At 39.9% G+C, this 17,297-nt stretch overlaps 1 protein-coding gene across 1 annotated transcript in view; it reads right to left on the reverse strand.

Moving 5' to 3' along the window:
• Positions 1–2,285: 2,285 nt before the first annotated feature.
• Positions 2,286–17,297, reverse strand: part of eda (ectodysplasin A) — a 56,982-nt gene continuing 41,970 nt past the window's right edge. The window contains exons 3-8 of the mRNA XM_052109381.1: positions 8,996–9,031; positions 8,172–8,348; positions 5,888–5,922; positions 5,601–5,652; positions 5,327–5,457; positions 2,286–5,187 (exon numbers count right to left, since the gene is read on the reverse strand). Of these exons, the coding sequence (XP_051965341.1) occupies positions 4,927–5,187; positions 5,327–5,457; positions 5,601–5,652; positions 5,888–5,922; positions 8,172–8,348; positions 8,996–9,031 (692 nt within the window). The 3' untranslated portion in view covers positions 2,286–4,926. The remainder of the gene's footprint in view (positions 5,188–5,326; positions 5,458–5,600; positions 5,653–5,887; positions 5,923–8,171; positions 8,349–8,995; positions 9,032–17,297) is intronic.

A 17,297-nucleotide genomic window follows, 5' to 3' on the forward strand; every position in this document is an offset into this window, starting at 1 on the left:
GCCAATACTCACCTTTTCAAAAGTATAGCCACAAGACAAACAATGTGTGTTAACATGATTTTAGTATTATAAAATTGCTTACTAACCATTAACTTGGTTGCCATGACTATGTAATGTCAACAGACCATAAAACGACTAAACAAATTGATGATTTAAACAACTTAACTGTTCAAATAATACATGAGATTTAACAGAAGAATTAATGAAAGTGCTTTTATAAAATTATAAGCTTCATATTTCTGTTTGAACCCTCCAAAAAGCTGCCACATTCACTTCCATTGTAAGTGCCTCACTGTAACCATGATTGTATCTTTTTTTTTTAAAAGAAAAATAATAATAATAATAATTTTTGTGGTCATCAATAATATGCCACAAACGCTGCATTTGAACTTAACTTGTATTGAACCCGGAATATTCTTTCAAACATGAGATAATGAATAATAACCTAAACCACTTTGCACAGTAATAAGCTGATGAGGGACCAACAACTTTTTTTTAAGACACAACCCTTAGGTTTGGTTTTAAATAGTTCCACATAGTTGTATAGAAAACATTATTAGAGAAAATGAACTTTCAAAACATTTTAAATGTACACTCTGTTGTTGCCAGAATAATGTTATTATGTAAAATGTAAACAACTTTACAGAACAACCTGTACATTTTACAGTTTAAAATGGTTGTAATTTACACGCTGGCACTGTAAAAGAAAATAATACAAAATTCTGTTAAATTTACAGTAAATCTTATTTTATGAACTTAATATTCGCTTTCTGAAACAGAAAAATCTGCATTTTACTTTATAAGGTATTTGTTAATCACCGTAGTAACTACAGAAGGGCACATGATGACATTAAGTTCATCAATAGTGGCTCTTCCAGAAGCAATGACACCAGCAGGATAACACATGTGAAAGTTAAATAATGCATCTAAAAAAATATATTTTTAATTTTTTACAACATTTTATTGTAAAAACTACTGTATTGTCTTTTAAAATATATTAAAATATTGTACTGTATATTTTTTAATCAATATTCATGAATCAATTAACATTTCTGTAGCATTTTTACAGTATTTTACTGTTAAAATTACAGACATTTTTTACAGTATACAAACTGTAATATAGAAAGTGCCTTTTCCTGCACAAAGATTATGGCGTAGATACACTTTGGAGGTTCAAATCATGGTGAAGCAAGGGCACTTATTCTTGGTGGTCAAACCACTGGAATGCGAAATACACCAATGAATCAAGTGACATATTAAAAACACAGGCTTCAGGCAGCAATACATGCAAAAAATAAGCAACTAATTATTGCAGGTCCTGAACAGTGTAAAATTGTCTGTTTTTTTGGTCCTGAGAAAATGTGGGGAATGTTTAAATATGATGCTGGATGTTAGATGTGAGATTTTAAAGATTAATTTGGATGAAAAAGTATTATTAAAACAATGCTGATTGTCTGTGCTTACACCTTATCAAACAGAAACATGCTTCCAGACAGTGACAGTAGTTCCATGTCCTGAGGTGTGAAGTGCGAATAAAAAAGTCTCACCTAGAAACCATTCTAGTATTATAATATAAATCTTATCTGTAACCAAATTCACCTGTTTAAAGCAGTCAGGGTGCTTGTGAGGGCTGTTCCTTTGATCTACGTTTCTTGCTCTTTGACTTAATTGTCCTGAGGTTTAAGATAAAAGCTTTGCACAGAGAGTGCATCCTGTCTTTTGCATTTGTGTGTGTAGAATGTCATCTGTAAGACAGAGGAATGTGGAAACAGAGTTGATGAAATCTTCATGTTTTTGAAAGGACATTCGGAGGCATTATTTGCCATTATTATGCCACTATGCAGACCACTTAACACTGAATACACACAGTCTAAAAGGAACTTTTGGTACAGAACATAAATGAAGCTGACATATATTTTGCTTTTAGAGATTTAGTGTTCGGTTTAAATGATTTGTTTGCTCCACTGATGTTCAATCGATTACACTCACAGTCTCTAGCTCTGATGAACAGCAGAAGTTTTGGCTTAATCAATACTGCATATTAGAAACAAGCAAGCAGATAATCATGATCACATTTGACTTGTGAAGAGACAAGAATCTGACAAGAAAGCTTTTCATTGACACTAGGTGGCACTCTCTCTCTCTCTATATATATATTTTGCTAAGTGTTCCCCTAAAGAAAAAAAAAAAAAAAAAAAACAATCTTTCAAAAACAGTTTAATATTGACATTTTTTTTTTTTTTACAAAAGAGCAAAATATCTTATATACATATGTACATTCCCTGTATAGTTTACAAATATACATTATCTTTGGTAAAACAGAACTACATATAGCATACAACTCGTGTACCAAAAACAAAACTAAAACAAGTTGTTGATGTTTAAGAGAAGACATTGAGAGATATAACCAACAAATCTGGGAGAACATAATCAGTAATTTATACCCCTTTCCTTTTCCTTTCCCCCTCATTTTTACATTTCCATGTGGAGACTTGAGGGAACATGCAGAGAAAACCTGAGGGCAGATTACCAGCACTCTTCAGAAAGTTCTAGATAATTCCCATTGTTTTTTTTTATTTATTTATTCCAAGACCTTTGAACATGCACAGTAATGTAGTTTGTTCTCACTGTGAGGATCTGAGGTCTCATCTATTATTGACAAAAGTACACTAACATAATTGTCTTTCTTTATAACTGATTCAGACTCACAATCCTAAACTGCCAGTCAGGTACTGGCAACTACCTGCAGGATCAATTCATGATTTATCTGTGGGTGTCAGATGGAGAGACAAAGACCATGTTACACTATTCTTTTTGTATGCAAATTGTATGTATGAAATGCAGTAAATAACAGAGCACTCTGAACTAAAAATACCAGTGTGATGAATGAACTGAAGTATTAATCAGATTCTCAAGACTCAAAATGATGTTCCGAATGGAATTCTATCTTACTACTCAACTGAATACTGAACAGTATATACTGTATACAAATATATATATATATATATATATATATCAGTATGTGAAATAGAAGGCTCTATGCATAGTAAGCTACGTTGTCACATGACCTCATCACGTAGCATGTTTAATTCTGTGAGCGGCATCCAGTTATCCAAGCTAAAACGGTTTTATTTTGCATTTTACAACAATGTGTGCATAAAAAGGTCTAAGCATTTTCAGATATATCAAATGAGTCAAGAAATATGTTAAAATTAGGACTGCTATTAATTCTGTCTGATCCAACACTTGGAAATAGTCAAGTTAAATGTCTTGCGTTGTACAGTATTCCACACAATATGCTCTGTTGGCAAATGTAGTCTGGCCAGTCATCTGAACACTATCCTAACCCTAATGCATAGAGAAAAGGTTTACACACACCACAGTACCGGTATACTATATACCGCAGCAATATTAGGGATGCTACTTTCTAGTATGCTTTTTCGAACACAGGCATCCAAATTTCTATGCGCTCGATTTGCTGCACTACTGACTCCTACTGGAGACACATGGTATTTTGCATTCGGTGAGATTAATCATTCTAAAAAGGAATTTTCCGGGTTCAGGAAAATCTCAACTCAATCGACAGCATTTGTGGCATAATGGCGATTAACACATTTTTTATTTAGACTTGTACCACCTTTAAAAAAGAAAAAGAGCATTATCTGGATTACACTGAGACACTTACAATGGAATGGATTAAATCATTAAATTCGTAAATGTTCAAAATATAGCCACGACGTAAACAATATGCATGTTAACATGATTTTAGTGTGATAAAATCGATTAGTAACCTTTTGTGTGTAAAGTTATAGCCAATTTTACAACTTTGTTCCATGATGGCGTAAACCCAAAAACGACAGTAAAAATTATTTAAACAACTTTAAAACGTAAACCTTTACATTTTAAACTGCCTTTAAATCCTCCAAAAATGGGCCCCATTTACTTCCATTGTAAGTGCCTCACTGTAAGCTAAATTTTTTCTTATTTTCTTTTCTTTTGTAATCAACATTATGCCACTAATGCTGTTGATTGAGTTTAACTTGAATTGAACCCGTAATATTCCTTCAAAGGGACATTAAACCATTATGAAGAATCATCCATTTCAGTGACTGAACTACTGCCATCATATACAAGTAAACACTTTTTCTCCTCCCAAAATGCATTGATTAAAGAACCAGCTAAAGAGAATAGATCCAATTTATTACATTGCAATCATGTTCAGAATTATATGAAAATAGATATTCTGCTTAATATACATTGCCATTATCAGTGCTTATTTAACAGAATAGTAAACAGATTCACTATTTTTGTAAGTGTGTGTGTGTGTGTGTGTATACTATAGAGACTATGTCTGTTTGCAGTTGAGCTACAGGTGAGCACTGGTACGTCAAGCACAAGAGTGTCTCACATAAAACACTCCCTCTTCATTGATCAGCTCTCAGTGGATCAAGTCACTGTATTTAATGTAGGCATTTGTTGCTGATAGGCATATTACATGCACACTCCACAGCAGCACTGAGGAACGATCCAATTCCTCTGTTCACAGACACCTGATCTGTGAAACTTGCTAGAACTGGTGATTTAATTTGTAAATAAACAGTGTAATTCCTTGTCTGTGGTGTTGGTCATGTTTGAGGATGGGTAGAGGGTTTCAGTTCCAAGAGAGTGTTTAACTAGTGAGTTCTTATTAGTGGTGAATGCTGTTCAGTGTTGGTGAAGAAACACAGACATATTTCCTCTTCAAGCCTGATTCACACTGCAGGCTGATGGGCTCAAGAGAGCACTGGTTTGGCAGAAATGTAGATGAGCCCATTAGTTAATAAATTGTCTTATTTGGCTCTAGTCTTTGTACGTCCATGGGGTGGGGCTAACGAGACATACTGGCTCAGACGAGTTCAGTGGTTTTGATCTAGCAAGCTGATTGGCTCAGGTGTGTCCTGCAGGCGGGGCATCCCCTAGGCGGATGCTACCAAGGAAGGTGGTGTGGTTGCTCATGGAGATTGAGGTGTCCTCGTATACCATACGGATGGAGATCCTCTGGCGCGCTCGCAACAAACACACCCCCGCTGTGTAGCAGGTGTTGAACTTGCGCTGACCAGTCTCAATACTACGCGTGCAGCGTAAGAATGGAGTCTTATCCACCATCACCTCATAACTTGCTATGTCTGTGAAATTCAGGTAATAAACCTGTTCCACAAACACACACAAAAGGAAAGTGGAATTATAGTTATTTATTCAGAATAAATATTTAGGCAAATTCTATCACCAGGCATTTGTACATATGTTTGTGTATAATGAGTAGAGTTAGTCCAGGGACTGTACTCACTTCTACCTGACTATAAATAAAGTATGTTCCATCCTGCAAGACTTCCAGCTCTCCAGAGCGTGAGTGCATTTTAAACACTCTCTGATGAATTGAGATCATTCTCCAATTCTTCAACACACCTTCTGACAAATCTCACAGACAGAAACCAGTAAATACTCAATTATCTGTTATGATACCAGCGACACACATAGACACAACAACAATAGACACTCTCATGCAAATGTGGCTGTGTGTGTGTGTGTGTGTGAGAGAGAGAACATTATTTAACTCTTACCTTCTTTCACTTGGATAGTGGTCTCCTGACCCTGAAGATGCACCACAGCTGGCTACAGAAACATATTACGTGTTTAAATCCACAAATTCACATTCTCTATACACTGTTGACACAAAGAAACGTTTAAACTTCTGTTCACAATAAAAGGTGCTATACTCCATTTTGCTCCTTATGGCAAAATGCTGTAGCTTATTCAAAGCATGTCTGCACATTCTTCTCTGTCTGATCTCCCAAAACAAATACAGAGAGATAATAACATAGAGAGATCAGCAGTGTGAAATACATACCTGTGTCTCTCTGTATTTGCCTTTATCTGCACCACCTGTTGACACATGGGGAAGTAGAAATGATGCATCTAATACGTTTGTAATTTAGCACAGGGGTTTTCAAGCTGTTTGATTCTGAGGACCCCCAAAATATAAATAAACAAAATATAAAGGCAGCTATATATTCTCATGTTTAAAGACATATTGTGCTCGATGTTGTTAGTGTAAAAAAAGTAGGGAGTGTGATATTGAAGACATATAGTTTTATACACTCACCTAAAGGATTATTAGGAACACCATACTAATACTGTGTTTGACCCCCTTTCGCCTTCAGAACTGCCTTAATTCTACGTGGCATTGATTCAACAAGGTGCTGAAAGCATTCTTTAGAAATGTTGGCCCATATAGATAGGATAGCATCTTGCAGTTGATGGAGATTTGTGGGATGCACATCCAGGGCACGAAGCTCCCGTTCCACCACATCCTCTATTGGGTTGAGATCTGGTGACTGTGGGGGCCATTTTAGTACAGTGAGCTCATTGTCATGTTCAAGAAACCAATTTGAAATGATTCAAGCTTTGTGACATGGTGCATTATCCTGCTGGAAGTAGCCATCAGAGGATGGGTACATGGTGGCCATAAAGGGATGGACATGGTCAGAAACAATGCTCAGGTAGGCCGTGGCATTTAAACTATGCCCAATTGGCACTAAGGGGCCTAAAGTGTGCCAAGAAAACATCCCCCACACCATTACACCACCACCACCAGCCTGCACAGTGGTAACAAGGCATGATGGATCCATGTTCTCATTCTGTTTACGCCAAATTCTGACTCTACCATCTGAATGTCTCAACAGGAATCGAGACTCATCAGACCAGACAACATTTTTCCAGTCTTCAACTGTCCAATTTTGGTGAGCTCTTGCAAATTGTAGCCTCTTTTTCCTATTTGTAGTGGAGATGAGTGGTACCCGGTGGGGTCTTCAGCTGTTGTAGCCCATCCGCCTGCGTGAAAATCCCAGTAACTGAGCAGATTGTGAAATCTGCACCAACAAACATGCCACGCTCAAAATTGCTTAAATCAACTTTCTTTCCCATTCTGACATTCAGTTTGGAGTTCAGGAGATTGTCTTGACCAGGACCACACCCCTAAATGCATTGAAGCAACTGCCATGTGATTGGTTGATTAGATAATTGCATTAATGAGAAATTGAACAGGTGTTCCTAATAATCCTTTAGGTGAGTGTATGTCTTCAATATCACACTCAAATAATTGGCTTTTATATTGTCAAAGTATTAAAGCCAACAGAAATGAATAATTATCTGGAAAATATGTGCGTTGTTTAAATTACAACCTTATTTTTTTCTATTATTAGAGTAATGTTAATTTATAAACCTGAAGAAAAATCATTTCAATTCAATTTACATTTTTTAGCAGTCTTAAGAAAGCAGAATAAAACATGAATAATATATATAGAACCAAAAAAGCAACGAGTGGAACTTGGGTATAAAGTCAGTATCTGCCGGTGCTCTTTGGAAAAGGGATAATCTATCTCATGAAAAAAGGATAGATCTAAGGCACTCAGACTTAAGTATAAAATTGAAGAAAGCCTTTATTAGAATCTTATAGCACCATGTGAGGTTCGGACGTGTGAACGGCGAGCTCTGCGCACTTTGCTAGTTTGAATACTTTTTGTGTCATAAACCGGTGAGATTCGATACACCCTGATGTGTCTTAACTGTTCTAGGAAGACAATATGTCAAAGAATTAGAGACATTAAAAAACACTTATGAGCGCAAGCTGAAGCCCCCGAGCAGCAGGCCATAAGTTCAGATGAGCTCTGATTTGAGCTCTGACAGTACCGATGATTCTCCATTCTCTGTTGATGTAAGCTGGTAGCAAGATCGGAAAGATTGGGAAATTAGCATCTTGGTGACCCACTGACCTGACTCAGTAAAACCTTTGACACTGACCCCACCTCAATCCCCTGTTGGCCTTCTTTGGCCCAAGGGTAATCGGTGGGCCAGGGCACTAGGCTGCTGGCCCAGAGGAAGCCCCGACGAGGCACGATGAAGTCCCAGAAGCAACTGGCCCTGTCACGCACTAGCACACCCACATTTGGCTCGATAGTGGAATTTACCCACTTTAAAACAATGTATAGTTTTGGGATTCAAATTTGTGTTCCTCTGTCATGTCTCTTTTGGAAATTAATGTTGCTCTGTTGATTCGCTATTTGTGTGAATAGACCTTTAGACTACCAGCTTGGTTTGACTGTGTGTAAAGGCAAGTAAGTGTCTTTGTTAACCTGCAGGCCCCTGTGGTCCAGGAGGCCCTTGTGGTCCAGGAGGCCCTGCTGGTCCAGGAGGGCCAGAGGGACCCATTGCGTTACTGCCTGGGATCCCCGGTATCCCTGGTATTCCGGGGGGGCCTTGTGGACCAGGTGGGCCTGGAGGTCCAGGAGAACCAGGGGGCCCTTTCTTGCCTTAAAATATAGAAAGCACGAGAGAGAGAGAGAGAGATGAGAGAGAGAGAGGGAGGAATATCAGTTTAACAGAAACTGAAGTATTAAAGTGGCAGAAACAATTAATGAGAAGAGAAAAAAAAACTAACCACTGCATGCTGTCATTAAATATTCATAATAAGTTAAAACTTCTCCAAAGGCATCTTTACACAGCTGAGTCAAGGCTGCTCTGTGCCCGTTTAAAATTATGTGTTAAGATGCAGTTGCACAAAAGCCAGACTAAATTATGCCTAGTCTGACCCACCTCAGCCAGAGTATCAAAGGCAATTCTGATGCTGCTTTGGTTCTGGGTAAATGAAATGAAGCATCAGAGCAGTTTTAATCTTGGTTGCTGAGCATTTATTTCATAATTAGTTTCACATTTAAAAGTATAATTTAATATATTAATTAGTTTCAGATTTCTATATATTCATAATTTTATATTTAAAACAATCTCATAAAATGTTTTATGCAATTGTAATTACTGTGTAAATGTATCTATGCCTGCTCTGAGCAGCATTAAGTAGTCTGTGTAAATACACCCAAATGTCACTTTAGATGGAAGTTCTGTGCCAGCTTTGCAGTTGAAAAATGGCTCAAGAAAATCAAGCATTAGTTTATGAAATTACCTTTTTTACGTTCTCCTTTCTTTTTTCCATTACTCTCTGAAAAAGGAAATAAGCAGCAGGAAGAGAGAGAAGTTAATTAAGAATATATCCTCTCAAATTTTCAACTTTTCATTTACGAAAAAAAAAAAAAAACTACTGCAAGTAAATGTTTCTCCTGAAATCTTGTTTCAAATTCCAGAAGTTATCATTTATTCAAAAAGACATTCTGTCAATATCCGTTTAGCTTTTTATAAACTAGGGCTGGGCGATATGATGATATATATGGCGACAATATAAAGTGTGAACTGATAGAGATATTGCTATATCGCGCTATGCAAATATCCATGTGCGACGTGTGGGCTTAACTATCAGTGGGCAGGGCTTCACGTGAGACCGAGAATTGAAGAAACATGGATCAGGTTTTCCCGTTCCCTTTACAAAAAGCTTCACTACGATGTTGCGCTGCTAAGCGCTACGGGGAACAGCTTTAGCTGTGAGCCGAGCTGAATAATGTGTGGAACACATCAATGAACATTGACTGGAATTTATAGCCTCAGCTGATGTAATCATTAGATGCACCTGAGGCCAGGCTATAAATGATACGTCACCAGGTGTCGTCAGAAACTCTTTTTTCAGAGCGATTCTGTTTCTGTGTGTTTCACAAACCCTGTCAAAACTTTCTTTCCTCTGTTAGAAGTTAGAATCAGTTAGGCAGTGTGCAGTGAATGTTGTTCTCTTCTGTTTAGAAAAAGAGAGAATGACTGAAAGCCGCAAACGGTGCGTGTTCCCCTCTTCTCGCTCTATAGCTGAAGAGGACACACATCAGTTTTTGCTCTGTTTGTTTGGGGGTAAGAGCACGCTGCTCTCGCGTTGCAGCAGGGCGGGTGCGAGCACTGCGATTTGCTTTAACAGGCAGAGTGCGTCGTGCTCGCCTCGCTTGCTTCCGGGAGTCAGCACTCACAAAAAAAAAAAAAAAAAGTTTGTGGGGCTCTTGCATGGATTTGGCTGAGGAGCAAGAGACGGGTTGATCCCTTTCTCTCATTCTCTCCCCAAACCCAGCTGGTCCTTCACACATGATCTCGTCGCTCCTTCGGATCATGAGGTGGATCGCGATTCTCTTCCCGCCTCCGAGCTTTCTGTCCGCGATAAAAAATCTACGGAGGAATTGCTCGATGTTGTTACTTGTGCGGTTGCCAGATTGGACTGGACTGGTGTTTCGGGTTGCAGAGGCTTCCATCAAAATTGGGTGTTTTCGCTGTTCCTGCATTTTATTCAGGACGCGAAACACCCGACAACCCCTCAACAGGAAGTGTTAAAATATAATACCCATCTCAGAGATCCTGGCAGCGTGGAAACTCCTGCCGGATATATTCTTTTCTGTAGTTCTTATAAGGGCGTCAGGATTTAATTCACTCGCCGTTTTCAACGGCGTGTTCTCACTACCGTAAACCGGATTTCTTTTTTTGTAAAAACAAAAGACTCAATCTCCTGGTTAAAGGGGCCATGGTATGTGTTCCCCTTCCAGAGAGAGAGTTAGGTTATTACACTAAATACTTCCCGTTACCCTTGGAGGATGAGGGGTGGCGTCTGGCTTAGATCTTAAAGCTTGAACTACCCGTGGGTGTTCAAGTCCAAGCTGATGCCTGTCAAGACGGTCGTGTCTCAAGCCCTACAACTCGTTTGGCTGGTCACCATCGATCTTATGACGCACTTCTATACTTCATTTAGAAGTTCTGCCACAACATGGAAAGTTCCTGAGGTTCACTTCCGGGGGCGAAGCCTTCCAGGGTCAGGTTCTTTCACCCAGCCTAGCCCTTTTTACCCGCACATTCACAATGCATGATGTAGCGCTGGCTCCTTGCGACTCCGGGGCATCTGCATTCTGAATTATGTAGACGACTGGCTGATCCTAGCGCAGTTCCAGGAACTGGCAGTTCAGCACAGGGACATAGTCTTAGCTCATCTGTTTCTCTGGGGTTGAGGCTCAACGCCAAGAAAAGCGTCCTCACTCCCACTCAGAAAACTGTCAATCAGGGCATCGTATGGAGTTCAATCACAATGCGGGCACAACTGTCTCCCGCTAGTATTGAGTCCATTCAGATCACCCTGAGCAAAGTCAGGCTAGGTCAAGGTTGCACTGTTATCAGTATCAACGATTTCCAGGTCTCAGGGCGAACGCGTCCACGGTGATCCCTCTGGACCTTCTGCTCATGAGACCGTTTTTGTTGTGGCCAAAAGCCAGGGGATTTCTTCCAAGCGCCAAAACCCCTAGGCTAAATAGGGTTACGTGCCTCAAGCTTCGTTCCCTTTCTATGTGGTTCAGACCCCGGTTTTCTGCCTTGGGTCCCACTCTAGGTGCGTCTTGTTGTCGCAGACTGCTAACGACAGACGCCTCCCTGACGGGCGGGGTAGCGGCCTTAAGTGGTCGTCCAGCTTAAGGGGATAGGAGGGTCATCAGCTCGGTTGTCACAGTCACTGTCTCGGGTTGATGGCTGTATTTCTGGCCCTGAAATACCTCCTCCTGAGGCTGCCATGTCTTGGTGCGGGTGGACAGTACAGCGGTAGCCTCTTACATAAATCATCAAGGAGACCCACGTTCTTGTCAGCTGTATTTCTGACACGTCGGATTCTCCTTAGGGCCCAGGGTAAGCTCCTGTCACTCAGGTCAGTTATATCCCTGGATGCCCGTATACGGGAGCAGATTTACGGTCCAGACAGAAAATACCAACGGGGTATTTAAGAACTCCACCCTAAGGTAGTAGTTGCCCAGAGTTTGCCAGCAAGGGTTTTTGCCTCTTACTGATAGCACTGCGCTGGCCGAACAGGGCTTGGTTCTCGGAGCTAATCTCTTCCCTCGACAGCTCGCCTTGGGCGATTCCAAACAGGAAGGATCTTCTATCTCAGGCACAGGGCAATATTTCATCCCTGCCCCGAATTGTGGAATCTTTCATGCTTGGCCCCTAAGGGTACCAACTGAGGGACACAGGGCTTTCTCCTGAGGTTATCGAGACCTTTTTTAAATGCCAGGCTTTTTCCACTTGGAACAAGTTTGGGTGAGATCTTAGGGCAGAAGAGGACCTCTTCGCCTCTATGAATAGCGCAATGTCTCCTCTACTTCTCCCTGAAATCACCCAGCCCCCTTGGGTCTGGACGTTAAGACACATACATGACCCAGAGTGCGTCTGTATGCATTTCTTTCCCCGGTTTCTCTGCTCCCAGGAGTCTTGGCCAATGTTCACCAGCAAGGGTCTTGCCTCCTACTTATGGCGCTGCGCTGGCCGAATAGGATATGGTTCTCGGAGTTATTATCTCTCCTCTACGGTTCGCCCCCTGGGGGGGGCTGATCGTGGTGGCGCATACATGGCACTAATGTGCCTGCATGCGTTTCCTTCTAATAAGTTCATATTACAGAACCAGCTAACTGCCAGTTTGCTTCAGTTTTGGAGTCTCTGTAGAAAGAACTGTCAGAGGGCACTTGCCTCACCACTGCCAGGTTCTATGTGGCCTCCACTTCGGTTTGCCACGCCTCGGTGGGCATCCTTGCTAGGACCTCTTCATAGGGTAAGACCCCCCCTTTTTTAAAAACCTCGAGTCAGCGTTTGGTAGACTTCTGACTCTCAAGATGGTTTTTCATATGGCAATTACGTCTCTAAGGAGACTTTGGTACCTACAGGCTCTGTCTCTTTTGGCGGCCTGTTTTGAGTTGCCCCAGGTAGGACCAAAAGCATTCTTTGCACCCTCACCCTGACTACCTGCCCAAGGTGCCTTTCTCGACCCTTGGCCAGTCATTCTCTAAGCCTTCTGCTCCCTGCCATTTGTAATGCCGGAGCAGCTAAAGACTACTCAGACTTTGTCCAGTCTGTGCCCTTCAGAATTATGTCCACCGCATTTGCTAGTGGCGTAAAGTCAGGGCAGCAGTTCTTCACTTTGAAGCAGTGACCGGGTTGTCACTTTGGGTGAGGGACCTTACTGCCCGGGCCTACGAGCCGTGCGGTCAAGCTTCGCCAGTAGGTTTTAGGGCGCACTCTACCAGAGGGCTCTCCTCCTCTAAAGCCTTGGCTAGAGGTCTCCCTCTGCAGCAAGTTTGTGGTGCGGCAGGTTGGTCCTCTCACGCACATTCATTAAACTTTTATAGTTTGGATGTTCTTGCCACTCTGGGCTCTTACGCCCTTGAGTTGACACCGAACAAGTTTGTGGTGCGGCAGGTTGGTACTCTCCGCACACATTAATCAAATTTTATGGTTTAGATGCTTTGCTACTCCGGACTCTTATGTCCTTGAGTCGACATCTCAGCCCATGCCTAAACAAGTTTGTGATGCGGCAGGCTGGTCCTCTCCGCTCACATTCATCAGTTTTTATGACAAGTTTGTGTTGCGATAGGGTTCTCTTCGCACACATTCATCGAACTTTATGGGTTAAATGCTTTGCTACTCCGGGCTCTTATGCCCTTGAGTCGACATCTCAGCTCATGCCTGAACAAGTTTGTGATGTGGCAGGCTGGTCCTCTCCGCACACATTCATCAAAATTGAATGGTTTAGATGTTTATGCTACTCCGGGCTCTTATGCCCTTGAGTCGACATCTGAAGCTCATGTCTGAGACCTCTCGCGTTTTTGTGAGCACACTGCACAACCGTAGGGGTCCGGACAGCCCCAAGTGTGGCGGCGTGGGTATTGCGTTCCCCGTAGCGCTTAGCAGCGCAACATCGTAGTGAAGCTTTTTGTAAAGGGAACATCTCGGGTTACATGTGTAACCCTTGTTCCCTGAAAAAAGCGGAACAAGATGTTGCGCTGCTTTGCCGCACTGGGACGTCCCAGGACTGCTCTTCAAAAAGAAGTATCTGACGACACCTGGTGACGTATCCATTTATAGCCTGGCCTCAGGTGCATCTAATGATTACATCAGTCGAGGCTATAAATTCCGGTCAATGTTCATTGACGTGTTCCACACATTATTCAGCTCGGCTCACAGCTAAAGCTGTTCCCCGTAGCGCTTAGCAGCGCAACATCTCGTTCCGCTTTTTTCAGGGAACAAGGGTTACACATGTAACCCGAGACGTTTTCTCTGTGGCAAAAGCATGAAATATTCTTCTCATCTGACACGCAATTTTTCACGTGACTGTTGGGAGTGCTGCCTCTGGAGCTCTGATGTGCAAGCAAGTCCAGCAGGCTTTCTGAAATTTCTGCTCCAGGACAGGAGAGCTCAAAGCAGGATCATACGCGATACTCAATCATTTTTGACCCAGGAAAACCCCAAATGGAGAAAGAAATCTACACAGAATGGGACGACTCTCAATCAGGTCAAAAAAGCTCCTCTCTTCTTCAGGAGTTTGTTATTAAATCAGGTGCGACATCTGTGGTTCGCACAAAGATAATCACTTGTAATACAAGCAATCTGTTTTACCACCTCAAAATGAAGCAGGCAAAAGATTATTATGAAAGCCAAAGGATGAACTCAGCAATAATTTGGTCATTTATTTATTTATTTTGAAGTGATATTTATTTTTTGTTGAATAAGTGTTTATTCGTTGGATATATATCTATTTTTTTACTTATGTTTTATTTTCTTTGTCACATTGTTTTGAGGCTAATAATAATACATATGAACAACATTTTAAACAGAAATGTGGCAAACTGTTGTATTTAGCATTTTGGTATGGTTGATTTTTGAAAACAAGTAGATTTTTATTTATTTACTTTGACATTGTTTGTTTTGTTTTAGAACAAGACAAACAAAGTATTTTAATTTATAAAAAAGTTTTAATTTATAAAGTATTTAATTTACTGACTGGAGTTCCAAAAATATAACATGATTATTTAATATATAAACCAATTTTTATTGATTTTTCGGAAAAGTTTCTTTATATACAATTATTCATATCGTGATATAAGATTTTGGTCATATCGGCCACCCCTATTTTGTATTATCTAAATAATCCACAGAAATAACAGCCAAATCCCAACCTATTGTGTATCAAAAGTGTAAAATCCTAAATTAAATAGCCCATTTAAAATCTCACTCTGAATGGTTTTATTAATCACAGGTTCAGTCAGGACAACTTCTGTCAAATTATTACCAACTAGAATACTGAATGAATACTTTATTGATTGTACACAATATAAGCATTTTTTGGTGTTGGCAGTAAGGTTCTGCTCTGGGAAAACTCCCCCCTCATCTATGCAGCCATGCATGGATGGAGTAGGGAGAGCAGTGAAAAAAAAAAACCCAGGGGAAACAGAACAGATCCAGCTGAAATGTTACAACCATTTTTTTTTAAACATTCTGAATTCAAAATTGTACAATCCTTCATTGCATAATAGACTGAATGAACATTTATTAGAACTTCAAATACTGTAAATCAAGTTGATGAATCAAAAACAAGGTGCAATAAAACATTGAAGACATGAATTCCTGCCAATCAATTGTAGCCTTAGAGCACATAACAACAGGACAGAAGTAGAGAAAAACTAAAAGGCAAAGCTGCCATGCAAGAGGTGGAGCCAGTCAATATTGAAACCATATTTCTCACCGAACATCCAGCTGCACACACATACTGCAATCTGTACATTCTCAAACTGCATGCATGAAGCTAAAAGGTACACAAAGCGCATTAGTTTTTGTATGTCTTTAAGTGTTCTGACCCATAATTTGGAAGAGAGACAATACATATTAGTGCAGAATGGACTAAAAATGTAATCCTGTTAAATTAGCAAATGTTATCATCTGTAAACACAGAAAGATGCACAGTTTGACAACTCGCAGTAATTCACCTAATATCCAAATGCATTCATGTTTAATAAATGAATTAATCCATAAAATCAACATCAACTACAATGTGTGTGTGGCACGTTGTTCAAAAGCTCACAGTGATGAGTGAGGTCTACGGTTTCAAACGCACACATTGAGCTGTATGCAATATCCTATATGTCTACATAACAGTATGTTAGGGATTTATCAGAGTCTATGAAACATCCATACACTCTGGATGTCTGGATCTGAATCAAACACACCGAGATTTACTGCTCAGCATATTACAGGCATTGTTTCCTTCATCCATCTGCAACACACCAGAGTGTGCTGCTCTACTTGTGTCTATGTTTATAAGATAATTTTATGCATACTTCAGTGCACAAGCTTTGCTCCCTGCACAAATAATCAGAAATATATGTGTCAGAAGCCTATCTTCAAATGGACAAGATTTTATGTAAGTACTTATTCTGATGTTTCTTTTAAAGACTTACTACTTGACCTACTTCACTGGCATATCTTTCAATTTATCCTAGAGGGGAGCTAACTATAGGTGTATTTGAGGAATCAGTTGGGTACCAATCAATCAGACATTTGGCTTTTTCAGAAACGGATTGTCTGGAGCAGTGCATGCTTATTCAGTACATGTGACACGTAATAAAAACAAGAGCAGATTTACAATACGGAGAATGGAGACTTCACCTACAAGTGGTGAGCCAGGTATGGGCAAGCTAACTTATCTCATCGCATCGATTGAAATTGCTCACTCACTGTCATCTGACTCACTTTATATTAAGTGTCTTTAACTACTATGTTGTTAAGCATTTCATAAAATGGACATACCTGTATTATGTACATATTTGTTGTTGCATTTTACTTACATTAAAAGTACCTGTATTTAATTACATCTGTAGTTACACTGTTAACATTAAACCCTAACCCAAAACCTAACCCTAATAGTTTTAGTTACTAATTTCAGTATCATATTACAGTATGCTGTCATTAGCAAAATTATATGAGATGTGACATTGTTGAGATGAAATCAATGACAATTTGGAAATAAAAAAATGGATATGGCCAAAGTGTCATAAACAGCAGAAGGATGTAATTTAAATAATATACAGTCACATGTGCTGCACACTACAGAATGAACAAGAGGTGCCGCTCAGCTCTGTCATCTGCTGCATGCATGCACACAAATGCAGCACACACTCACACAAACGCAGCACACACTCACACGTCACATGCACACAAAAATGGAGAACACACTACTGTGCTTAATTTTCATGCAGTGTTCAACTGGATGCGTGATATAACATTTTATATTCAAAAAGTAGCAATAATATTTAATTATATAATATTAAATGGTTGTTTTAATATTATTATTATCTGTAAGCAATTTCACAAATGCAAGTGTTTTAACAGCATGTTGTGATTCAGCCATAACAGCCTTCTGCAACAGGTAATCAGATTTTTTTCCATTAATTTTGTGAAGCTCTGTTGTGCAGCATTTTATAATGCTGCACAACAGCAGTTAAAACTTAAGCATTCAATTTGTTTTATATCTGTATGTATTG

The sequence above is a fragment of the Xyrauchen texanus genome, chromosome 3 (genome assembly GCF_025860055.1).
Source record: "Xyrauchen texanus isolate HMW12.3.18 chromosome 3, RBS_HiC_50CHRs, whole genome shotgun sequence".
Classification (NCBI taxonomy): Eukaryota; Metazoa; Chordata; class Actinopteri; order Cypriniformes; family Catostomidae; genus Xyrauchen; species Xyrauchen texanus.